At 44.0% G+C, this 26021-nt stretch overlaps 1 protein-coding gene across 3 annotated transcripts in view; it reads left to right on the top strand.

Moving 5' to 3' along the window:
- Positions 1-26021, top strand: part of LOC135517137 (semaphorin-5A-like) — a 372787-nt gene that overhangs the window by 214708 nt on the left and 132058 nt on the right. For all 3 annotated transcript variants that reach the window (XR_010451994.1, XM_064941174.1, XM_064941175.1), the window contains exon 11: positions 2733-2940. Coding sequence is in view for 2 of the 3 variants with exons in the window: in XM_064941174.1 (XP_064797246.1) it covers positions 2733-2940 (208 nt within the window). In the remaining variant the exon portion in view is untranslated. The remainder of the gene's footprint in view (positions 1-2732; positions 2941-26021) is intronic.

Genomic DNA, 26021 nt, shown 5'->3' on the forward strand with positions numbered 1-26021 from the left:
ACACATCCCAGCAAAGCCACACTGCTTCTTGACACAATACCCGCTTAACAAGGACGCCAGCCGCACCAATGTGTCGGACGAAACACCGTACACCTGGCGACCATGTCAGCGTTTACTGCCCCCAGCCCGCCACAGGAGTCGCTAGTGCGCGATAGGACAAGAACATCCCTTCTGGCCAAACCCTCCCCTAACCCAGATGACGATTGGCCAATTGCTCACCGTCCCATTGGTCTCCTGGTCGCGGCCAGCTCTGACAGAGCCAGGATTTGAACCAGGATCTCTAGTGGCACAGCTAGGAGCTAGGATCTCTAGTGGCACAGTCTAAGGCACTGCGATGCACCGTGCCACTCGGGTGGCTGTCTTATTAATTTCTGAGTATCTCGGTTATTGGTTTCCCTCCAGATCTATAAAAGACCCATTGCAGCATCTGTGAAAAACTCTACTACAGGCAGGCCTCTACCTTTGTATTTTACCATCTTGAAGCTGTGTGTTTTGGGAATAGGAATTCTTACTGTTCTATTTTTAGATCTAGTTATGTCCCCACAGGAAATACATCTATAATTGATGATGCTTTCTCGAGTTGCCTCCAATTTATGTATTTTATGCAATCACAATGGGATTTTCCTATACTGGTATTCACATGGGATTTTCCTATCCTGGTCTGGAATACATGGAATTTGAAGAGAGACACTGCGGGACACAGATAGTCTCCGTTACAGTATTGAAAATTGTAGGCCACACTACTTGCCTAGAGAGTTTTCAGCTATACTTTTCGTGGCTGTTTATTTACCACCACAGACAGATGCCGGCACTAAGACCGCACTCAGATCTAGATCACCTGTACTCCACAGAGAAGCGTACAAAGCTCTCCCACGCTCTCCATTTGGTAAATCGGACCACAACTCTATCCTCCTGATTGCTGCTTACAAGCAAAAATTAAAGCAGGAAGCACCAGTGACTCGGTCTATAAAAAGGTGGTCAGGTGAAGCACATGCTAAACTACAGGACTGTTGTGCTACAGACTGGAACATGTTCCGGGATTCTTCCGATGGCATTGAGGTGTGCACCACATCAGTCACTTAGAGTCAGCCACAGACTCTAACCCGGAAGCTTACAAGAAATCCTGCTATGCCCTGCGACAAACCATCAAACAGGCAAAGCGTCAATACAGGACTAAGGACCATTACAGACTACAAAGGGAAGCACAGCCACGAGCTGCCCAGTAACAAGAGCCTACCAGATGAGTTAATAACTTCTATGCTCGCGTCGAGGCAAGCAACACTGAAGCATGCATGAGAGCATCAGCTGTTCGGATTACTGTGTGATCACGCTCTCCGTAGCCGATGTGAGTAAGACCGTTAAACAGGTCAACATACACAAGGCCGCAGGGCCAGACGGAATACCAGATGGATTACCAGGACGTGTGCTCCGGGCATGTGTTGACCAACTGGTAGGTGTCTTCACTGACATTTTCATCATGTCCCTGATTAAGTCTGTAATACCAACACATTTCAAGCAGACCACCATTGTCCCTGTGCCCAAGAAAACAAAGGCAACCTGCCTAAATGACTACAGACCCGTAGCACTCACGTCCGTAGCCATGAAGTGCTTTGAAAGGTTGGTAATGGCTCACATCAACACCATTATCCCAGGAACCCTAGACCCACTCTAATGTGCATACTGCCCAAACAGATCCACAAATGATGCAATCTCTATTGCTCTCCACACTGCCCTTTCCCACTTGGACAAAAGGAACACTTATGTGAAAATGTTATTCATTGACTACAGCTCAGTGTTCAACACCAGAGTACCCTCAAAGCTCATCACTAAGCTAAGGATCCTGGGACTAAACACCTCCCTCTGCAACTGGATCCTGGACTTCCTGTCTACAACTGTTGTATTCAGCGCATGTGACAAATAAACTTTGATTTGATTTGATTTGGGATTGCTGCGATCATCAGTAAATCAAGACTTCCTGTGACGGCAGACTTTACCATGTCAAAAAACACTCCAGTTTAGATACTTAGAGTAAGATGCAGGAAGTAGTTCATTAGGGATGTTGTAACTTTGGCAAAGATGGAGTCAATTGTGACTCTTCCTCTTCACTCCCTTTGAAGAAGAACAATACTTTATTTATTCCATTTTGATCCATAATATCTCTCTTTTTTTGTTTACCTGCTTCATCTCTTTTTTTTTCTTTGTTGAATTTTTACCCCTTTTTCTCCCCAATTTCGTGGTATCCAATTGTTTAGTAGCTACTATCTTGTCTCATCTCTACAACCCCCGTATGGGCTCGGGAGAGACGAAGGTTGAAAGTCATGCGTCGTCCGATATCCAATCCAACCAAGCCACACTGCTTCTTAACAGCGCGCATCCAACCCGGAAGTCAGCCGCACCAATGTGTCGGAGGAAACACCGTGCACCTGGCAACCTTGGTTACCTCGCACTGCGCCCGGACCGCCACAGTTGCTGGTGCGCGATGAGACTAGGATATCCCTACCGGCCAAGCCCTCCCTAACCCGGACGACGCTAGGCCAATTGTGCGTCGCCCCACGGACCTCCCGGTCGCGACCGGTTACGGGAACCCAGGGTCTCTGGTGGTACAGCCGGCGCTGCAGTACAGCGCCCTTAACCACTGCGCCACCCGGGAGGCCCTTAACTGCTTCATCTCAACCTCCTCTTCCTCTTCCTCTCTGATGATGAAATTTTCTCACTCTCTCCTCTCCATCCAGACTATGGCACCATCCGTAAGGTCCTGTCTCCTCTGAACCAGTCCATGGGCAGCTGTCTATTGGATGAGATTGAGTTGTTTCCGCCCAGGAGGAAACAGCCAATCAGAAGCCTCCTGATCCTGCACAGCAGCAGTGAACTGTATGTCGGCGTCAGGGACCAAGTCATCAAGATACCACTGATGAGATGTGACTTTCACAAGACCAGAGAGTGAGTACACACACAGACAGGCGACGCAAAGCCATGTTAGCTTCAGGTCTCAGGCAAGACCCAACTGCATACCGACACACATACACTACTCCTACACAACTACAGGTAGTTACAGAGTTGTTACAAGCAAATGACTTCAATTATATAGTGGACCTGGCTTGATGCCAATGTATTGTACTTGTACCTTCTTGTCCCCTCAGCTGCTGTGGCTGTTGTAGTGGGAGTGTGTTAGTGGGACGTATTGAATATCTGACCGAGGGAAAGCAGATCGTTCAGTGCACAGACCTGGATATGGAGCACACTGCCAAGGATAACAGTAGACCCATGCGTGACTCACAGAGATAAGGCTTGCATCCTAAATGGGACCCTATTACCTTTTTTGTTCACTACTTTTTGATAGGACTCTGGTCAAAAAAAGTGCACACTATATGGAATAGGTTGTCATTTGGGACGTACTGCAATGCTTTACAGAGACAGAGTCACTGGAGCACGGAGACTATCAACTCCAATGAAGAGAGTTGGAAAAACAATAGTTCATCGTTTCATTAATATAGATGAAGAGACGTGCAGATTTCATCTCACAGAGAAATAAGTTATTCTCGGGGTTTAGATAAATGGAGATACATGATAACACCTGGGGCTGTAGGAGATAGATGATAACACCTGGGGCTGTAGGAGATACACGATAACACCTGGGGCTGTAGGAGATACACGATAACACCTGGGGCTGTAGGAGATACATGATAACACCTGGGGCTGAAAGAGATCATCATACATTGTAGATTTTTAAACTTCTGAAATACGTTCTGTGTGTGTGTGTGTGTGTGTGTGTGTGTGTGTGTGTGTGTGTGTGTGTGTGTGTGTGTGTGTGTGTGTGTGTGTGTGTGTGTGTGTGTGTGTGTGTGTGTGTGTGTGTGTGTGTGTGTGTGTGTGTGTGTGTGTGTGTGTGTGTGTGTGTGTGTGTGTGTGTGTGTGTGTGTGTGTGTGTGTGTGTGATTTCTTGGGTCCTGTGTGGCTCAGTCGGTAGAGCATGGCGCTTGCAACGCCAAGCGTCGTGGGTTCGATTCCCGCTGGGACCACCCATATGTAAAAGTAGTGGCCCCAGCCGACTTGTAAGTCGCTTTGGACAAAAGCGTCTGCTAAATGGGATATATTATTATATATTATATATTTCACCAACCTGTGTGTGTGTTTTCACAAACCTGTGTGTGTGTGTTTGTGTGTGTGCGTGTGTGTGTGTGTTCGTGTGTGTGTGTGTGTGTGTGTGATTTCACCAACCTGTGTGTGTGTTTTCACAAACCTGTGTGTGTGTGTGTGTTTGTGTGTGTGCGTGTGTGTGTGTGTGTGTGTGTGTGTGTGTGTGTGTGTGTGTGTGTGCGACAGTACACAATATATCACCATTATGTCCCACATGCACTGGGAGCCTCTTAGGCTATTACCAGCTGTTACTATCTGTCTATGTCATAGATTTGTCTGTGTTGTGTGTCAGAGATCAGTCTGTGTTGTGTCTCAGAGATCAGTCTGTGTTGTGTATCAGAGATCAGTCTGTGTTGTGTGTCCGAGATCAGTCTGTGTTGTGTATCAGAGATCAGTCTGTGTTGTGTGTCAGAGATCAGTCTGTGTTGTGTGTCAGAGATCAGTCTGTGTTGTGTGTCAGAGATCAGTCTGTGTTATGTTTCAGAGACCAGTCTGTGTTGTGCATCAGAGATCAGTCTGTGTTGTGTCTCAGAGATCAGTCTGTGTTGTGTATCAGAGATCAGTCTGTGTTGTGTCTAAGATATCATTCTGTGTTGTGTGTCAGAGATCAGTCTGTGTTGTGTCTCAGAGATCAGTCCGTGTTGTGTCTCAGAGATCAGTCTGTGTTGTTTGTCAGAGGTCAGTCTGTGTTGTGTTATGTTGTGTATCAGAGATCAGTCTGTGTTGTGTATCAGAGATCAGTATGTGTTGTGTATCAGAGATCAGTCTGTGTTGTGTATCAGAGATCAGTCTGTGTTGTGTGTCAGAGATCAGTATGTGTTGTGTTTCAGAGATCAGTATGTGTTGTGTGTCAGAAATCAGTTTAGGCTGTGTCTCAGAGATCAGTCTGTGTTGTGTATAAGAGATCAGTCTAGGTTGTGTTGTGCATCAGATATCAGTCTGTGTTGTGTGTCAGAGATCAGTCTGTGTTGTGTCTCAGAGATCAGTATGTGTTGTGTTTCAGAGATCAGTCTGTGTTGTGTATCAGAGATCAGTCTGTGTTGTGTATCAGAGATCAGTCTGTGTTGTGTTTCAGAGATCAGTATGTGTTGTGTTTCAGAGATCAGTCTGTGTTGTGTCTCAGAGATCAGTCTGTGTTGTGTCTCAGAGATCAGTCTGTGTTGTGTGTCAGAGATCAGTCTGTGTTGTGGATCAGAGATCAGTCTGTGTTGTGTATCAGAGATCAGTATGTGTTGTGTTTCAGAGATCAGTCTGTGTTGTGTCTCAGAGATCAGTCTGTGTTGTGTTTCAGAGATCAGTATGTGTTGTGTTTCAGAGATCAGTCTGTGTTGTGTCTCAGAGATCAGTCTGTGTTGTGTCTCAGAGATCAGTCTGTGTTGTGTGTCAGAGATCAGTCTGTGTTGTGGATCAGAGATCAGTCTGTGTTGTGTATCAGAGATCAGTATGTGTTGTGTTTCAGAGATCAGTCTGTGTTGTGTCTCAGAGATCATTCTGTGTTGTGTTTGTGTTGTGTGTCAGAGATCAGTCTGTGTTGTGGATCAGAGATCAGTCTGTGTTGTGTCTCAGAGATCAGTCTGTGTTGTGTTTCAGAGATCAGTCTGTGTTGTGTGTCAGAGATCAGTCTGTGTTGTGTATCAGAGATCAGTCTGTGTTGTGTATAAGAGATCATTCTAGGTTGTGTTGTGTGTCAGAGATCAGTCTGTGTTGTGTTTGTGTTGTGTGTCAGAGATCAGTCTGTGTTGTGGATCAGAGATCAGTCTGTGTTGTGTATCAGAGATCAGTCTGTGTTGTGTTTCAGAGATCAGTCTATGTTGTGTCTCAGAGATCAGTCTGTGTTGTGTATCAGAGATCAGTCTGTGTTGTGTTTCAGAGATCAGTATGTGTAGTGTTTCAGAGATCAGTCTTTGTTGTGTCTCAGAGATCAGTCTGTGTTGTGTATCAGAGATCAGTCTGTGTTGTGTATAAGAGATCATTCTAGGTTGTGTTGTGTGTCAGAGATCAGTCTGTGTTGTGTTTCAGAGATCAGTCTGTGTTGTGTCTCAGAGATCAGTCTATGTTGTGTCTCAGAGATCAGTATGTGTTGTGGATCAGAGATCAGTCTGTGTTGTGTATCAGAGATCAGTCTGTGTTGTGTTTCAGAGATCAGTCTGTGTTGTGGATCAGAGATCAGTCTGTGTTGTGTCTCAGAGACCAGTCTGTGCTTTGTTTCAGAGATCAGTCTGTGTTGTGTCTCAGAGATCAGTTTGTGTTGTGTCTCAGAGATCAGTCTATGTTGTGTCTCAGAGATCAGTCTGTGTTGTGTATCAGAGATCAGTCTGTGTTGTGTTTCAGAGATCAGTATGTGTTGTGTTTCAGAGATCGGTCTGTGTTGTGTCTCAGAGATCAGTCTGTGTTGTTTGTCAGAGGTCAGTCTGTGTTGTGTGTAAGAGATAATTCTAGGTTGTGTTGTGTGTCAGAGATCAGTCTGTGTTGTGTGTCAGAGATCAGTCTGTGTTGTTTATAAGAGATCAGTCTGTGTTATGTTTCAGAGACCAGTCTGTGTTGTGTATAAGAGATCAGTCTAGGTTGTGTTGTGCATCAGAGATCAGTCTGTGTTGTGTTTCAGAGATCAGTCTGTGTTGTGTGTCAGAGATCAGTCTGTGTTGTGTTTCAGAGATCAGTCTGTGTGTGTTTCAGAGATCAGTCTGTGTGTGTTGTGTGTCAGAAATCAGTCCAGGTTGTGTCTCAGAGATCAGTCTGTGTTGTGTTGTGTCTCAGAGATCAGTCTGTGTTGTGTGTCAGAGATCAGTCTGTGTTGTGCATCAGAGATCAGGCTGTGTTGTGCATCAGAGATCAGTCTGTGTTGTGCATCAGAGATCAGTCTGTGTTGTGCATCAGAGATCAGTATGTGTTGTGTTTCAGAGATCAGTATGTGTTGTTTGTCAGAAATCAGTTTAGGCTGTGTCTCAGAGATCAGTCTGTGTTGTGTCTCAGAGACCAGTCTGTGTTGTGTATCAGAGATCAGTCTGTGTTGTGTTTCAGAGATCAGTCCGTGTTGTGTATCAGAGATCAGTATGTGTTGTGTCTCAGAGATCAGTCTGTGTTGTGTCTCAGAGATCAGTCTGTGTTGTGTTGTGTGTCAGAGATCAGTCTGTGTTGTGTATCAGAGATCAGTCTGTGTTGTGCATCAGAGATCAGTATGTGTTGTGTTTCAGAGATCAGTATGTGTTGTGTGTCAGAAATCATATTAGGCTGTGTCTCAGAGATCAGTCTGTGTTGTGTATAAGAGATCAGTCTAGGTTGTGTTGTGCATCAGATATCAGTCTGTGTTGTGTGTCAGAGATCAGTCTGTGTTGTGTCTCAGAGATCAGTATGTGTTGTGTTTCAGAGATCAGTCTGTGTTGTGTATCAGAGATCAGTCTGTGTTGTGTATCAGAGATCAGTCTGTGTTGTGTATCAGATATCAGTCTGTGCTGTGTTTCAGAGATCAGTCTGTGTTGTGGATCAGAGATCAGTCTGTGTTGTGTCTCAGAGACCAGTCTGTGCTGTGTTTCAGAGATCAGTCTGTGTTGTGCATCAGAGATCAGGCTGTGTTGTGCATCAGAGATCAGTATGTGTTGTGTTTCAGAGATCAGTCTGTGTTGTGTATCAGAGATCAGTCTGTGTTGTGTCTCAGAGATCAGTCTGTGTTGTGGATCAGAGATCAGTCTGTGTTGTGTATCAGAGATCAGTCTATGTTGTGTCTCAGAGATCAGTCTGTGTTGTGTATCAGAGATCAGTCTGTGTTGTGTTTCAGAGATCAGTATGTGTAGTGTTTCAGAGATCAGTCTGTGTTGTGTCTCAGAGATCAGTCTGTGTTGTGTATCAGAGATCAGTCTGTGTTGTGTATAAGAGATCATTCTAGGTTGTGTTGTGTGTCAGAGATCAGTCTGTGTTGTGTTTCAGAGATCAGTCTGTGTTGTGTCTCAGAGATCAGTCTATGTTGTGTCTCAGAGATCAGTATGTGTTGTGGATCAGAGATCAGTCTGTGTTGTGTATCAGAGATCAGTCTGTGTTGTGTTTCAGAGATCAGTCTGTGTTGTGGATCAGAGATCAGTCTGTGTTGTGTCTCAGAGACCAGTCTGTGCTTTGTTTCAGAGATCAGTCTGTGTTGTGTCTCAGAGATCAGTTTGTGTTGTGTCTCAGAGATCAGTCTATGTTGTGTCTCAGAGATCAGTCTGTGTTGTGTATCAGAGATCAGTCTGTGTTGTGTTTCAGAGATCAGTATGTGTTGTGTTTCAGAGATCGGTCTGTGTTGTGTCTCAGAGATCAGTCTGTGTTGTTTGTCAGAGGTCAGTCTGTGTTGTGTGTAAGAGATAATTCTAGGTTGTGTTGTGTGTCAGAGATCAGTCTGTGTTGTGTGTCAGAGATCAGTCTGTGTTGTTTATAAGAGATCAGTCTGTGTTATGTTTCAGAGACCAGTCTGTGTTGTGTATAAGTGATCAGTCTAGGTTGTGTTGTGCATCAGAGATCAGTCTGTGTTGTGTTTCAGAGATCAGTCTGTGTTGTGTGTCAGAGATCAGTCTGTGTTGTGTTTCAGAGATCAGTCTGTGTGTGTTTCAGAGATCAGTCTGTGTGTGTTGTGTGTCAGAAATCAGTCCAGGTTGTGTCTCAGAGATCAGACTGTGTTGTGTTGTGTCTCAGAGATCAGTCTGTGTTGTGTGTCAGAGATCAGTCTGTGTTGTGCATCAGAGATCAGGCTGTGTTGTGCATCAGAGATCAGTCTGTGTTGTGCATCAGAGATCAGTCTGTGTTGTGCATCAGAGATCAGTATGTGTTGTGTTTCAGAGATCAGTATGTGTTGTTTGTCAGAAATCAGTTTAGGCTGTGTCTCAGAGATCAGTCTGTGTTGTGTCTCAGAGACCAGTCTGTGTTGTGTATCAGAGATCAGTCTGTGTTGTGTTTCAGAGATCAGTCCGTGTTGTGTATCAGAGATCAGTATGTGTTGTGTCTCAGAGATCAGTCTGTGTTGTGTCTCAGAGATCAGTCTGTGTTGTGTTGTGTGTCAGAGATCAGTCTGTGTTGTGTATCAGAGATCAGTCTGTGTTGTGCATCAGAGATCAGTATGTGTTGTGTTTCAGAGATCAGTATGTGTTGTGTGTCAGAAATCATATTAGGCTGTGTCTCAGAGATCAGTCTGTGTTGTGTATAAGAGATCAGTCTAGGTTGTGTTGTGCATCAGATATCAGTCTGTGTTGTGTGTCAGAGATCAGTCTGTGTTGTGTCTCAGAGATCAGTATGTGTTGTGTTTCAGAGATCAGTCTGTGTTGTGTATCAGAGATCAGTCTGTGTTGTGTATCAGAGATCAGTCTGTGTTGTGTATCAGATATCAGTCTGTGCTGTGTTTCAGAGATCAGTCTGTGTTGTGGATCAGAGATCAGTCTGTGTTGTGTCTCAGAGACCAGTCTGTGCTGTGTTTCAGAGATCAGTCTGTGTTGTGCATCAGAGATCAGGCTGTGTTGTGCATCAGAGACCAGTCTATGTTGTGTATCAGAGATCAGGCTGTGTTGTGCATCAGAGATCAGTATGTGTTGTGTTTCAGAGATCAGTCTGTGTTGTGTAACAGAGATCAGTCTGTGTTGTGTCTCAGAGATCAGTCTGTGTTGTGGATCAGAGATCAGTCTGTGTTGTGTATCAGAGATCAGTCTGTGTTGTGTTTCAGAGATCAGTCTGTGTTGTGGATCAGAGATCAGTCTGTGTTGTGTTTCAGAGATCAGTCTGTGTTGTGTCTCAGAGATCAGTCTGTGTTGTGTCTCAGAGACCAGTCTGTGCTGTGTTTCAGAGATCAGTCTGTGTTGTGTCTCAGAGATCAGTTTGTGTTGTGTCTCAGAGATCAGTCTATGTTGTGTCTCAGAGATCAGTCTGTGTTGTGTATCAGAGATCAGTCTGTGTTGTGTTTCAGAGATCGGTCTGTGTTGTGTCTCAGAGATCAGTCTGTGTTGTTTGTCAGAGGTCAGTCTGTGTTGTGTGTAAGAGATAATTCTAGGTTGTGTTGTGTGTCAGAGATCAGTCTGTGTTGTGTGTCAGAGATCAGTCTGTGTTGTTTATAAGAGATCAGTCTGTGTTATGTTTCAGAGACCAGTCTGTGTTGTGTATAAGAGATCAGTCTAGGTTGTGTTGTGCATCAGAGATCAGTCTGTGTTGTGTTTCAGAGATCAGTCTGTGTTGTGTGTCAGAGATCAGTCTGTGTTGTGTTTCAGAGATCAGTCTGTGTGTGTTTCAGAGATCAGTCTGTGTGTGTTGTGTGTCAGAAATCAGTCCAGGTTGTGTCTCAGAGATCAGTCTGTGTTGTGTTGTGTCTCAGAGATCAGTCTGTGTTGTGTGTCAGAGATCAGTCTGTGTTGTGCATCAGAGATCAGGCTGTGTTGTGCATCAGAGATCAGTCTGTGTTGTGCATCAGAGATCAGTCTGTGTTGTGCATCAGAGATCAGTCTGTGTTGTGCATCAGAGATCAGTATGTGTTGTGTTTCAGAGATCAGTATGTGTTGTGTGTCAGAAATCAGTTTAGGCTGTGTCTCAGAGATCAGTCTGTGTTGTGTCTCAGAGACCAGTCTGTGTTGTGTATCAGAGATCAGTCTGTGTTGTGTTTCAGAGATCAGTCCGTGTTGTGTATCAGAGATCAGTATGTGTTGTGTCTCAGAGATCAGTCTGTGTTGTGTCTCAGAGATCAGTCTGTGTTGTGTTGTGTGTCAGAGATCAGTCTGTGTTGTGTATCAGAGATCAGTCTGTGTTGTGCATCAGAGATCAGTATGTGTTGTGTTTCAGAGATCAGTATGTGTTGTGTGTCAGAAATCATATTAGGCTGTGTCTCAGAGATCAGTCTGTGTTGTGTATAAGAGATCAGTCTAGGTTGTGTTGTGCATCAGATATCAGTCTGTGTTGTGTGTCAGAGATCAGTCTGTGTTGTGTCTCAGAGATCAGTATGTGTTGTGTTTCAGAGATCAGTCTGTGTTGTGTATCAGAGATCAGTCTGTGTTGTGTATCAGAGATCAGTCTGTGTTGTGTATCAGATATCAGTCTGTGCTGTGTTTCAGAGATCAGTCTGTGTTGTGGATCAGAGATCAGTCTGTGTTGTGTATCAGAGATCAGTCTGTGTTGTGTTGTGTGTCAGAGATCAGTCTGTGTTGTGTATCAGAGATCAGTCTGTGTTGTGCATCAGAGATCAGTATGTGTTGTGTTTCAGAGATCAGTATGTGTTGTGTGTCAGAAATCATATTAGGCTGTGTCTCAGAGATCAGTCTGTGTTGTGTATAAGAGATCAGTCTAGGTTGTGTTGTGCATCAGATATCAGTCTGTGTTGTGTGTCAGAGATCAGTCTGTGTTGTGTCTCAGAGATCAGTATGTGTTGTGTTTCAGAGATCAGTCTGTGTTGTGTATCAGAGATCAGTCTGTGTTGTGTATCAGAGATCAGTCTGTGTTGTGTATCAGATATCAGTCTGTGCTGTGTTTCAGAGATCAGTCTGTGTTGTGGATCAGAGATCAGTCTGTGTTGTGTCTCAGAGACCAGTCTGTGCTGTGTTTCAGAGATCAGTCTGTGTTGTGCATCAGAGATCAGGCTGTGTTGTGCATCAGAGATCAGTATGTGTTGTGTTTCAGAGATCAGTCTGTGTTGTGTATCAGAGATCAGTCTGTGTTGTGTCTCAGAGATCAGTCTGTGTTGTGGATCAGAGATCAGTCTGTGTTGTGTATCAGAGATCAGTCTATGTTGTGTCTCAGAGATCAGTCTGTGTTGTGTATCAGAGATCAGTCTGTGTTGTGTTTCAGAGATCAGTATGTGTAGTGTTTCAGAGATCAGTCTGTGTTGTGTCTCAGAGATCAGTCTGTGTTGTGTATCAGAGATCAGTCTGTGTTGTGTATAAGAGATCATTCTAGGTTGTGTTGTGTGTCAGAGATCAGTCTGTGTTGTGTTTCAGAGATCAGTCTGTGTTGTGTCTCAGAGATCAGTCTATGTTGTGTCTCAGAGATCAGTATGTGTTGTGGATCAGAGATCAGTCTGTGTTGTGTATCAGAGATCAGTCTGTGTTGTGTTTCAGAGATCAGTCTGTGTTGTGGATCAGAGATCAGTCTGTGTTGTGTCTCAGAGACCAGTCTGTGCTTTGTTTCAGAGATCAGTCTGTGTTGTGTCTCAGAGATCAGTTTGTGTTGTGTCTCAGAGATCAGTCTATGTTGTGTCTCAGAGATCAGTCTGTGTTGTGTATCAGAGATCAGTCTGTGTTGTGTTTCAGAGATCAGTATGTGTTGTGTTTCAGAGATCGGTCTGTGTTGTGTCTCAGAGATCAGTCTGTGTTGTTTGTCAGAGGTCAGTCTGTGTTGTGTGTAAGAGATAATTCTAGGTTGTGTTGTGTGTCAGAGATCAGTCTGTGTTGTGTGTCAGAGATCAGTCTGTGTTGTTTATAAGAGATCAGTCTGTGTTATGTTTCAGAGACCAGTCTGTGTTGTGTATAAGAGATCAGTCTAGGTTGTGTTGTGCATCAGAGATCAGTCTGTGTTGTGTTTCAGAGATCAGTCTGTGTTGTGTGTCAGAGATCAGTCTGTGTTGTGTTTCAGAGATCAGTCTGTGTGTGTTTCAGAGATCAGTCTGTGTGTGTTGTGTGTCAGAAATCAGTCCAGGTTGTGTCTCAGAGATCAGTCTGTGTTGTGTTGTGTCTCAGAGATCAGTCTGTGTTGTGTGTCAGAGATCAGTCTGTGTTGTGCATCAGAGATCAGGCTGTGTTGTGCATCAGAGATCAGTCTGTGTTGTGCATCAGAGATCAGTCTGTGTTGTGCATCAGAGATCAGTATGTGTTGTGTTTCAGAGATCAGTATGTGTTGTTTGTCAGAAATCAGTTTAGGCTGTGTCTCAGAGATCAGTCTGTGTTGTGTCTCAGAGACCAGTCTGTGTTGTGTATCAGAGATCAGTCTGTGTTGTGTTTCAGAGATCAGTCCGTGTTGTGTATCAGAGATCAGTATGTGTTGTGTCTCAGAGATCAGTCTGTGTTGTGTCTCAGAGATCAGTCTGTGTTGTGTTGTGTGTCAGAGATCAGTCTGTGTTGTGTATCAGAGATCAGTCTGTGTTGTGCATCAGAGATCAGTATGTGTTGTGTTTCAGAGATCAGTATGTGTTGTGTGTCAGAAATCATATTAGGCTGTGTCTCAGAGATCAGTCTGTGTTGTGTATAAGAGATCAGTCTAGGTTGTGTTGTGCATCAGATATCAGTCTGTGTTGTGTGTCAGAGATCAGTCTGTGTTGTGTCTCAGAGATCAGTATGTGTTGTGTTTCAGAGATCAGTCTGTGTTGTGTATCAGAGATCAGTCTGTGTTGTGTATCAGAGATCAGTCTGTGTTGTGTATCAGATATCAGTCTGTGCTGTGTTTCAGAGATCAGTCTGTGTTGTGGATCAGAGATCAGTCTGTGTTGTGTCTCAGAGACCAGTCTGTGCTGTGTTTCAGAGATCAGTCTGTGTTGTGCATCAGAGATCAGGCTGTGTTGTGCATCAGAGACCAGTCTATGTTGTGTATCAGAGATCAGGCTGTGTTGTGCATCAGAGATCAGTATGTGTTGTGTTTCAGAGATCAGTCTGTGTTGTGTATCAGAGATCAGTCTGTGTTGTGTCTCAGAGATCAGTCTGTGTTGTGGATCAGAGATCAGTCTGTGTTGTGTATCAGAGATCAGTCTGTGTTGTGTTTCAGAGATCAGTCTGTGTTGTGGATCAGAGATCAGTCTGTGTTGTGTCTCAGAGACCAGTCTGTGCTGTGTTTCAGAGATCAGTCTGTGTTGTGTCTCAGAGATCAGTTTGTGTTGTGTCTCAGAGATCAGTCTATGTTGTGTCTCAGAGATCAGTCTGTGTTGTGTATCAGAGATCAGTCTGTGTTGTGTTTCAGAGATCAGTATGTGTTGTGTTTCAGAGATCGGTCTGTGTTGTGTCTCAGAGATCAGTCTGTGTTGTTTGTCAGAGGTCAGTCTGTGTTGTGTGTAAGAGATAATTCTAGGTTGTGTTGTGTGTCAGAGATCAGTCTGTGTTGTGTGTCAGAGATCAGTCTGTGTTGTTTATAAGAGATCAGTCTGTGTTATGTTTCAGAGACCAGTCTGTGTTGTGTATAAGAGATCAGTCTAGGTTGTGTTGTGCATCAGAGATCAGTCTGTGTTGTGTTTCAGAGATCAGTCTGTGTTGTGTGTCAGAGATCAGTCTGTGTTGTGTTTCAGAGATCAGTCTGTGTGTGTTTCAGAGATCAGTCTGTGTGTGTTGTGTGTCAGAAATCAGTCCAGGTTGTGTCTCAGAGATCAGTCTGTGTTGTGTTGTGTCTCAGAGATCAGTCTGTGTTGTGTGTCAGAGATCAGTCTGTGTTGTGCATCAGAGATCAGGCTGTGTTGTGCATCAGAGATCAGTCTGTGTTGTGCATCAGAGATCAGTCTGTGTTGTGCATCAGAGATCAGTCTGTGTTGTGCATCAGAGATCAGTATGTGTTGTGTTTCAGAGATCAGTATGTGTTGTGTGTCAGAAATCAGTTTAGGCTGTGTCTCAGAGATCAGTCTGTGTTGTGTCTCAGAGACCAGTCTGTGTTGTGTATCAGAGATCAGTCTGTGTTGTGTTTCAGAGATCAGTCTGTGTTGTGTTGTGTGTCAGAGATCAGTCTGTGTTGTGTATCAGAGATCAGTCTGTGTTGTGCATCAGAGATCAGTATGTGTTGTGTTTCAGAGATCAGTATGTGTTGTGTGTCAGAAATCATATTAGGCTGTGTCTCAGAGATCAGTCTGTGTTGTGTATAAGAGATCAGTCTAGGTTGTGTTGTGCATCAGATATCAGTCTGTGTTGTGTGTCAGAGATCAGTCTGTGTTGTGTCTCAGAGATCAGTATGTGTTGTGTTTCAGAGATCAGTCTGTGTTGTGTATCAGAGATCAGTCTGTGTTGTGTATCAGAGATCAGTCTGTGTTGTGTATCAGATATCAGTCTGTGCTGTGTTTCAGAGATCAGTCTGTGTTGTGGATCAGAGATCAGTCTGTGTTGTGTATCAGAGATCAGTCTGTGTTGTGTTTCAGAGATCAGTCTGTGTTGTGGATCAGAGATCAGTCTGTGTTGTGTCTCAGAGACCAGTCTGTGCTGTGTTTCAGAGATCAGTCTGTGTTGTGTCTCAGAGATCAGTTTGTGTTGTGTCTCAGAGATCAGTCTATGTTGTGTCTCAGAGATCAGTCTGTGTTGTGTATCAGAGATCAGTCTGTGTTGTGTTTCAGAGATCAGTATGTGTTGTGTTTCAGAGATCGGTCTGTGTTGTGTCTCAGAGATCAGTCTGTGTTGTTTGTCAGAGGTCAGTCTGTGTTGTGTGTAGGAGATAATTCTAGGTTGTGTTGTGTGTCAGAGATCAGTCTGTGTTGTGTGTCAGAGATCAGTCTGTGTTGTTTATAAGAGATCAGTCTGTGTTATGTTTCAGAGACCAGTCTGTGTTGTGTATAAGAGATCAGTCTAGGTTGTGTTGTGCATCAGAGATCAGTCTGTGTTGTGTTTCAGAGATCAGTCTGTGTTGTGTGTCAGAGATCAGTCGGTGTTGTGTTTCAGAGATCAGTCTGTGTGTGTTTCAGAGATCAGTCTGTGTGTGTTGTGTGTCAGAAATCAGTCCAGGTTGTGTCTCAGAGATCAGTCTGTGTTGTGTTGTGTCTCAGAGATCAGTCTGTGTTGTGTGTCAGAGATCAGTCTGTGTTGTGCATCAGAGATCAGGCTGTGTTGTGCATCAGAGATCAGTCTGTGTTGTGCATCAGAGATCAGTCTGTGTTGTGCATCAGAGATCAGTCTGTGTTGTGCATCAGAGATCAGTATGTGTTGTGTTTCAGAGATCAGTATGTGTTGTGTGTCAGAAATCAGTTTAGGCTGTGTCTCAGAGATCAGTCTGTGTTGTGTCTCAGAGACCAGTCTGTGTTGTGTATCAGAGATCAGTCTGTGTTGTGTTTCAGAGATCAGTCCGTGTTGTGTATCAGAGATCAGTATGTGTTGTGTCTCAGAGATCAGTCTGTGTTGTGTCTCAGAGATCAGTCTGTGTTGTGTTGTGTGTCAGAGATCAGTCTGTGTTGTGCATCAGAGATCAGTCTAGGTTGTGTTGTGCATCAGATATCAGTCTGTGTTGTGTGTCAGAGATCAGTCTGTGTTGTGTCTCAGAGATCAGTATGTGTTGTGTTTCAGAGATCAGTCTGTGTTGTGTTACGGATACAGTTATCCTGTGTGTGTGTGTGTATCCTGTGTGTGTGTTTCTTTTCTCTCCTTCTCCCCTCACAGGTGAAAATCATCACTCCCCAATCAATCATCAATCAGAAGACACACCTCCTCATATTTCCTGACCTATCACAGTTCCTTCCCCATGGTTTAAAAACCCCATTTGTTTGTTCTAGAGCTCAGCCCAGCTCAGCTCAATCTCTCTGTAAATGCCATGTCTGTAGGTCTCTGTGTTTCACTCTCGCTTTGTGTCGTAACCTCTCTTTTGTTTAAGCACCTCATAGCACTTTGTCATCACCTGTGAGTATTGTTTTTGGTTATGGTGTTTGTGTTTGATTGCTGGTGGAAAAGGGGGAAACCAAGACAAGTCGCCCATGGGCATACACTACCCGTAGGTGAACTTTGTTAAATACACTAGTAAGAACTGGGCGGACCACCCACTGTATTTTTGGTTAGTTAGTTAGCTGTTGTTAAAGTAGGCTAGTCTAGCTTAGGGGTGTTTTTGAATACTTATTGTTTCTTTCCTTGGGTCCAGCTCAGCCCCTTTTCCTGCTCCCCCCATTACCGTGTGTTTATAAATAAACCTAGAGTTTGACGGTAGATTTCAGTTGTCGTGCTTATTTCGTTCACACTTTTCCTTTGTCACAATAATAATTTGCATGAGTTATGTTACGAGTCTCATTACCATCCCCCCTAGACTGTCGGGCCAAAAGGATTCGTAACATAAGTGGGGGCTCATCCGGGATATGTCATAACTGACACCCATGCCGCTCATGTAGATTGTTGTAGTGGTATAGTTCAGTGTTGAGCGTCATAGCTGAAGTAGCATTAGTGTTTGCTATTTCCTTTGGCACTTGTGAAGTAGTGTAAAAATGACTACTTTTGATTTGAAATCTTTTTTGGATAACCCTTCGTGGGAGGTTTTTGACAAATGTCGTAGAGTTGATTTAATGACCTTGGCTGACCATTATTCAGTATCGATTCCGCAGAGTTTAGTTAAGGCAGAGGTGAAACGGATAGTATTAAATGTATTGTTGGAAGAGCAGGTGCTTGTGTTACTGCTGCCTGAGCCTACTACCCCTGTAGCGGATGTTGCTGCTCCTGTAAGACCATTGGTGTCTGATAATGAGGGAGAGGCTAAAACACCAGCCACATTGTCCCATTTTGATCCACTCTCCCCACTGTCAAATGGTGATGCCAGGAGGGATGTCTGTTTAGCACAGTTCCAACTGGAGGTGGAAGAGAGAGCCCAAATTAGGCGAGAGACTCTCCAGTTGGAGATGTGTAAAATAGAGGCAGAAAAAGAACGAGAACAACGGCATTTAGAGATGTGTAAAATTGAGGCAGACAGAGAACAAAGGCAGTTGGAGTTCAAAATGCGCCAGATGGAACTTGAGGCAGAGACAGCGAGGCTAGCCTCCGGTCCTACTGTGCCTGTTTGTGAGCCGTCCTCACCTGCTGTGTCCTCAAACACGTTTGACATTAGTAGGCAGATTGCCTTAGTACCTTTGTTCAGAGAGTCAGAGGTTGACTCCTATTTTTGTGTATTTGAGCGTATAGCCGTAGCATTGAAATGGCCTGAAGAGGTTTGGTGCCTATTACTTCAGTGTAAATTAACTGGTAAAGCCCAAGAGGTTTTGTCAGCGCTACCTCTGGAGGACAGTTTGAATTATGAAGTGGTCAAAGCTACTGTTCTTCGTGCCTATGAGCTTGTGCCTGAGGCATACCGACAGAGATTTAGGTCTCATAGAAAGTCTTCTAGTAAGACTTATGTGGAATTTGCTAGAGACAAGGGAAATCTGTTTGATAAATGGCATGCTGCTAGTAAGGTAACTGATTTCAACTCTCTCCGGGAGTTAATCTTGTTGGAAGAGTTTAAAAATTGCTTACCCGAACGCATTGTAGTTTACCTAAACGAACAGAAAGTATCCTCCTGGCAGAAGCGTCTGTGTTGGCAGACGAGTTTGTGTTGACGCACAAGAGTGTGTTTTCGGCTCAAACTGAGAGTAGAGCCACTGAGTTTCCTACCTTTAGTCCTAGTCGGCCAGCAGTAGTATGTCAAGCACGCCAGAAGAATGAGCGTCCATGTTTCTATTGTCATAAAGTAGGACATATGATTAATGATTGCTTCCTGCTTAAACGCAAACAAGGGATGCCTCTTCGTGCCAAGCCACCAACAGGTGTTGCTCTAATTCGTACGGTTGTGAGGTCTGCAACAAAACAGGTGCCTCAGGGTAACTGTAGTTTGAAAGTCTCAGTCCCCGACCGCAGTTATGAACCATTCATTTTCGAGGGGTTTGTGTCCCTAACGAATGACGAAGCGTCTCAGCGTCCGGTTAAAATCCTTAGAGATACTGGTGCGGCGCAGTCGTTTATATTGTCTGATGTGTTGCCCTTATCTGATGATACATACTGTGGTTCCAGTGTGTTAGTGCAGGGTATTGAAATGGGTTTTGTCCCAGTGCCATTGCACTTTGTGAAAGTACACTCTGAGTTAATCAGTGGAATATTCAGAGTGGGGGTACGCCCTATGTTGCCAGTGAAAGGTGTGACCTTCATAATGGGTAACGATATTGCCGGAGGAAATGTAGTACCCGTATTGGAAGTATTGGATAAAAGTGACCACTCTCTCTCGAATGAGCTGGCACAGAATTATCCACATGTGTTCCCGCTTGTGTGTCACTCGTGCTCAGGCACGACAAGAGGGTGATGAGATTTTGTCGAACACTGTTCTGTTCAAAGAAGTTGATCAAGAGGATGGATTGTGTGATACCTCTGAGAAGCTGATCACCTCTGACAAACAGCCTAGGAAAGAATCAAAGAACGTTGAACTTATTGCTGATGCAATACAGTTACCAGTCACTCGTGAGCAGCTGATTGCTAACCAAAGGTTGACAACAAGCTTGCTAAATGTTTTTCTAGTGTTGTCTCATTGGAAGATGTAAAGAAGAAGAACGTGGCTTACTTCATTGATGGTAATCTCCTCATGCGTAAATGGAAATCCCATGTTGACGCGGATGGAGATTGGAATGCTGTTTACCAAATAGTAATTCCTACAGCCTTTCGACAAAATGTGTTATCCCTTGCTCATGATCACCAGTGGTCTGGTCATTTAGGAATCACAAAAACTTATGATCGGATCCTTCGACATTTCTTTTGGCCGGGTTTAAAACAAGATGTGGCTCAGTTCTGTCGGACATGCCACACATGTCAGATAATAGGAAAACCAAATCAGGTTATTCCTCCCGCTCCTCTTTGTCCCATACCTGTCATAGGTGAACCATTCGAGCATGTGGTGGTTGATTGTGTCGGACCGTTACCGAAGACAAAATCGGGTAACCAGTTTTTGTTAACGATAATGTGTATGGCTACAAGATACCCCGAGGCCATTCCTCTGAGAAGGATTACAGCCCCGGTAGTGAGTAAAGCCTTAATAAAATTCTTCACGACATTCGGGTTACCTAGGGTGGTACAAAGCGATCAAGGTACCAATTTCCTATCCAAGCTCTTCAGGCAGGTGTTAAAATCCTTGTCAATTACGCACCGTGTGTCAAGCGCCTATCACCCAGAGTCTCAGGGTGCACTTGAAAGATGGCATCAGACACTGAAGTCTATGCTACGTAAATATTGTTTGGAATCTGAGAAAGATAGGGATGAGGTGAGATATTTGTTGGAGAATGACCTGGCTAAGCCAAGTTCAAGCCCTTGGAGTTCTCCTTGCATTTTGGTTCCTAAACCTGATGGTACGTCCAGGTTATGTACGGATTATCGAAAGGTAAATTCTGTCACTATGCCAGATTCGTTCCCGTTACCCCGACTGGACGACTGTATTGACACTATTGGTGCTGCTAAGTATGTAACTAAGTTAGACCTCTTAAAAGGTTACTGGCAGGTTCCGTTAACTTCACGTGCTTCTGAGATTTCTGCCTTTGTGACCCCAGACAACTTCCTACAGTACTCAGTCATGGCTTTTGGGATGCGAAATGCACCAGCCACTTTCCAACGACTGGTTAACTCCGTATTAGCTGGCGTTCCTAATTGTAGTGCATACCTTGATGACCTAGTGATTTATTCGTCTGAGTGGTCAGATCATGTTGACTCAATAAGGGTAGTATGTGAACGGTTGGCAGCTGCTTCTCTAACCGTGAACTTGGCAAAGTGCGAGTTTGGGAAGGCTACTGTTACCTATCTCGGTAAAGAGGTTGGCCATGGACAGGTGCGCCCTGTTAATGCCAAGGTCTTGGCTATAACTGCATTCCCTGCACCTACCACCAGACGAGAGCTACGCCGCTTTTTAGGGATGGTTGGCTACTACCGTAGCTTCTGTAAAAATTTCTCTGCGGTAGTTGCTCCATTGACCGATTTGCTTAGTCCGGCTAGATCATTTGAGTGGTCCCCTGATTGTAAGAGAGCTTTTGAATCAGCGAAAGCACTCTTATGTAGTACACCTGTACTTGCTGCTCCTGATTTTGAACAACCGTTCAAACTTGAGGTAGATGCTAGTGCCAGAGGTGCTGGTGCTGTTCTACTGCAGCAGGACAAGAGTGGAGTGGATCATCCCGTTTGTTATTTTTCACGTAAATTTAATAAATGTCAAACAAACTATGCGACAATAGAACAAGAAGCTCTTGCTTTGTTGTTGGCTCTGCAATACTTTGAAGTATATATTGGTTCCAGTGCCCTACCCGTGATTGTATATACTGACCATAACCCCTTAGTTTTTCTCCACCGAATGTAGAACAAGCGCCTTATGCGTTGGGCGCTGATTGTACAAAATTATAATTTGGAGATCCGCCACAAAAAGGGTTCTGATAATGTGTTGGCAGATGCTTTGTCTCGTGTGTGAAAATGATTTCTGCATGTTTTGCAAGGTTGTTGCTTTGTTGGGAGTATTAATTGAAATACTGTAGTCGCAACCCCTAGGGTTGCTCTTTTAAGGGTGGGAGTGTTACGGATACAGTTATCCTGTGTGTGTGTGTGTATCCTGTGTGTGTGTTTCTTTTCTCTCCTTCTCCCCTCACAGGTGAAAATCATCACTCCCCAATCAATCATCAATCAGAAGACACACCTCCTCATATTTCCTGACCTATCACAGTTCCTTCCCCATGGTTTAAAAACCCCATTTGTTTGTTCTAGAGCTCAGCCCAGCTCAGCTCAATCTCTCTGTAAATGCCATGTCTGTAGGTCTCTGTGTTTCACTCTCGCTTTGTGTCGTAACCTCTCTTTTGTTTAAGCACCTCATAGCACTTTGTCATCACCTGTGAGTATTGTTTTTGGTTATGGTGTTTGTGTTTGATTGCTGGTGGAAAAGGGGGAAACCAAGACAAGTCGCCCATGGGCATACACTACCCGTAGGTGAACTTTGTTAAATACACTAGTAAGAACTGGGCGGACCACCCACTGTATTTTTGGTTAGTTAGTTAGCTGTTGTTAAAGTAGGCTAGTCTAGCTTAGGGGTGTTTTTGAATACTTATTGTTTCTTTCCTTGGGTCCAGCTCAGCCCCTTTTCCTGCTCCCCCCATTACCGTGTGTTTATAAATAAACCTAGAGTTTGACGGTAGATTTCAGTTGTCGTGCTTATTTCGTTCACACTTTTCCTTTGTCACAATAATAATTTGCATGAGTTATGTTACGAGTCTCATTACCATCCCCCCTAGACTGTCGGGCCAAAAGGGATTCGTAACAGTTGTGTATCAGAGATCAGTCTGTGTTGTGTATCAGAGATCAGTCTGTGTTGTGTATCAGATATCAGTCTGTGCTGTGTTTCAGAGATCAGTCTGTGTTGTGGATCAGAGATCAGTCTGTGTTGTGTATCAGAGATCAGTCTGTGTTGTGTTTCAGAGATCAGTCTGTGTTGTGGATCAGAGATCAGTCTGTGTTGTGTCTCAGAGACCAGTCTGTGCTGTGTTTCAGAGATCAGTCTGTGTTGTGTCTCAGAGATCAGTTTGTGTTGTGTCTCAGATATCAGTCTTTGTTGTGTCTCAGAGATCAGTCTGTGTTGTGCATCAGAGATCAGTATGTGTTGTGTTTCAGAGATCAGTATGTGTTGTGTGTCAGAAATCATATTAGGCTGTGTCTCAGAGATCAGTCTGTGTTGTGTATAAGAGATCAGTCTAGGTTGTGTTGTGCATCAGATATCAGTCTGTGTTGTGTGTCAGAGATCAGTCTGTGTTGTGTCTCAGAGATCAGTATGTGTTGTGTTTCAGAGATCAGTCTGTGTTGTGTATCAGAGATCAGTCTGTGTTTTGTATCAGATATCAGTCTGTGCTGTGTTTCAGAGATCAGTCTGTGTTGTGGATCAGAGATCAGTCTGTGTTGTGTCTCAGAGACCAGTCTGTGCTGTGTTTCAGAGATCAGTCTGTGTTGTGCATCAGAGATCAGGCTGTGTTGTGCATCAGAGACCAGTCTATGTTGTGTATCAGAGATCAGGCTGTGTTGTGCATCAGAGATCAGTATGTGTTGTGCATCAGAGATCAGTATGTGTTGTGTTTCAGAGATCAGTCTGTGTTGTGTTTCAGAGATCAGTCTGTGTTGTGTATCAGAGATCAGTCTGTGTTGTGTATCAGAGATCAGTCTGTGTTGTGTATCAGATATCAGTCTGTGCTGTGTTTCAGAGATCAGTCTGTGTTGTGGATCAGAGATCAGTCTGTGTTGTGTCTCAGAGACCAGTCTGTGCTGTGTTTCAGAGATCAGTCTGTGTTGTGCATCAGAGATCAGGCTGTGTTGTGCATCAGAGACCAGTCTATGTTGTGTATCAGAGATCAGGCTGTGTTGTGCATCAGAGATCAGTATGTGTTGTGTTTCAGAGATCAGTCTGTGTTGTGTATCAGAGATCAGTCTGTGTTGTGTCTCAGAGATCAGTCTGTGTTGTGGATCAGAGATCAGTCTGTGTTGTGTATCAGAGATCAGTCTGTGTTGTGTGTCAGAGATCAGTCTGTGTTGTGTATCAGAGATCAGTCTGTGTTGTGTTTCAGAGATCAGTCTGTGTTGTGGATCAGAGATCAGTCTGTGTTGTGTCTCAGAGACCAGTCTGTGCTGTGTTTCAGAGATCAGTCTGTGTTGTGTCTCAGAGATCAGTTTGTGTTGTGTCTCAGAGATCAGTCTATGTTGTGTCTCAGAGATCAGTCTGTGTTGTGTATCAGAGATCAGTCTGTGTTGTGTTTCAGAGATCAGTATGTGTTGTGTTTCAGAGATCGGTCTGTGTTGTGTCTCAGAGATCAGTCTGTGTTGTTTGTCAGAGGTCAGTCTGTGTTGTGTGTAAGAGATAATTCTAGGTTGTGTTGTGTGTCAGAGATCAGTCTGTGTTGTGTGTCAGAGATCAGTCTGTGTTGTTTATAAGAGATCAGTCTGTGTTATGTTTCAGAGACCAGTCTGTGTTGTGTATAAGAGATCAGTCTAGGTTGTGTTGTGCATCAGAGATCAGTCTGTGTTGTGTTTCAGAGATCAGTCTGTGTTGTGTGTCAGAGATCAGTCTGTGTTGTGTTTCAGAGATCAGTCTGTGTGTGTTCAGAGATCAGTCTGTGTGTGTTGTGTGTCAGAAATCAGTCCAGGTTGTGTCTCAGAGATCAGTCTGTGTTGTGTTGTGTCTCAGAGATCAGTCTGTGTTGTGTGTCAGAGATCAGTCTGTGTTGTGCATCAGAGATCAGGCTGTGTTGTGCATCAGAGATCAGTCTGTGTTGTGCATCAGAGATCAGTCTGTGTTGTGCATCAGAGATCAGTCTGTGTTGTGTATCAGAGATCAGTCTGTGTTGTGTTTCAGAGATCAGTCTGTGTTGTGTTTCAGAGATCAGTATGTGTTGTGTCTCAGAGATCAGTATGTGTTGTGTCTCAGAGATCAGTCTGTGTTGTGTCTCAGAGATCAGTCTGTGTTGTGTTGTGTGTCAGAGATCAGTCTGTGTTGTGTATCAGAGATCAGTCTGTGTTGTGCATCAGAGATCAGTATGTGTTGTGTTTCAGAGATCAGTATGTGTTGTGTGTCAGAAATCATATTAGGCTGTGTCTCAGAGATCAGTCTGTGTTGTGTATAAGAGATCAGTCTAGGTTGTGTTGTGCATCAGATATCAGTCTGTGTTGTGTGTCAGAGATCAGTCTGTGTTGTGTCTCAGAGATCAGTATGTGTTGTGTTTCAGAGATCAGTCTGTGTTGTGTATCAGAGATCAGTCTGTGTTGTGTATCAGAGATCAGTCTGTGTTGTGTATCAGATATCAGTCTGTGCTGTGTTTCAGAGATCAGTCTGTGTTGTGGATCAGAGATCAGTCTGTGTTGTGTCTCAGAGACCAGTCTGTGCTGTGTTTCAGAGATCAGTCTGTGTTGTGCATCAGAGATCAGGCTGTGTTGTGCATCAGAGACCAGTCTATGTTGTGTATCAGAGATCAGGCTGTGTTGTGCATCAGAGATCAGTATGTGTTGTGTTTCAGAGATCAGTCTGTGTTGTGTATCAGAGATCAGTCTGTGTTGTGTATCAGAGATCAGTCTGTGTTGTGTATCAGAGATCAGGCTGTGTTGTGCATCAGAGATCAGTATGTGTTGTGTTTCAGAGATCAGTATGTGTTGTGTGTCAGAAATCAGTTTAGGCTGTGTCTCAGAGATCAGTCTGTGTTGTGTATAAGAGATCAGTCTAGGTTGTGTTGTGCATCAGATATCAGTCTGTGTTGTGTGTCAGAGATCAGTCTGTGTTGTGTCTCAGAGATCAGTATGTGTTGTGTTTCAGAGATCAGTCTGTGTTGTGTATCAGAGATCAGTCTGTGTTGTGTATCAGAGATCAGTCTGTGTTGTGTATCAGAGATCAGGCTGTGTTGTGCATCAGAGATCAGTATGTGTTGTGTTTCAGAGATCAGTATGTGTTGTGTGTCAGAAATCAGTTTAGGCTGTGTCTCAGAGATCAGTCTGTGTTGTGTATAAGAGATCAGTCTAGGTTGTGTTGTGCATCAGATATCAGTCTGTGTTGTGTGTCAGAGATCAGTCTGTGTTGTGTCTCAGAGATCAGTATGTGTTGTGTTTCAGAGATCAGTCTGTGTTGTGTATCAGAGATCAGTCTGTGTTGTGCATCAGAGATCAGTCTGTGTTGTGTTTCAGAGATCAGTATGTGTTGTGTTTCAGAGATCAGTCTGTGTTGTGTCTCAGAGATCAGTCTGTGTTGTGTCTCAGAGATCAGTCTGTGTTGTGTGTCAGAGATCAGTCTGTGTTGTGGATCAGAGATCAGTCTGTGTTGTGTGTCAGAGATCAGTCTGTGTTGTGTCTCAGAGATCAGTATGTGTTGTGTTTCAGAGATCAGTCTGTGTTGTGTATCAGAGATCAGTCTGTGTTGTGCATCAGAGATCAGTCTGTGTTGTGTTTCAGAGATCAGTATGTGTTGTGTTTCAGAGATCAGTCTGTGTTGTGTCTCAGAGATCAGTCTGTGTTGTGTTTCAGAGATCAGTATGTGTTGTGTTTCAGAGATCAGTCTGTGTTGTGTCTCAGAGATCAGTCTGTGTTGTGTCTCAGAGATCAGTCTGTGTTGTGTGTCAGAGATCAGTCTGTGTTGTGGATCAGAGATCAGTCTGTGTTGTGTATCAGAGATCAGTATGTGTTGTGTTTCAGAGATCAGTCTGTGTTGTGTCTCAGAGATCAGTCTGTGTTGTGTTTCAGAGATCAGTCTGTGTTGTGTGTCAGAGATCAGTCTGTGTTGTGTTTCAGAGATCAGTCTGT

This window comes from Oncorhynchus masou, chromosome 28, assembly GCF_036934945.1.
Source record: "Oncorhynchus masou masou isolate Uvic2021 chromosome 28, UVic_Omas_1.1, whole genome shotgun sequence".
NCBI lineage: Eukaryota > Metazoa > Chordata > Actinopteri > Salmoniformes > Salmonidae > Oncorhynchus > Oncorhynchus masou.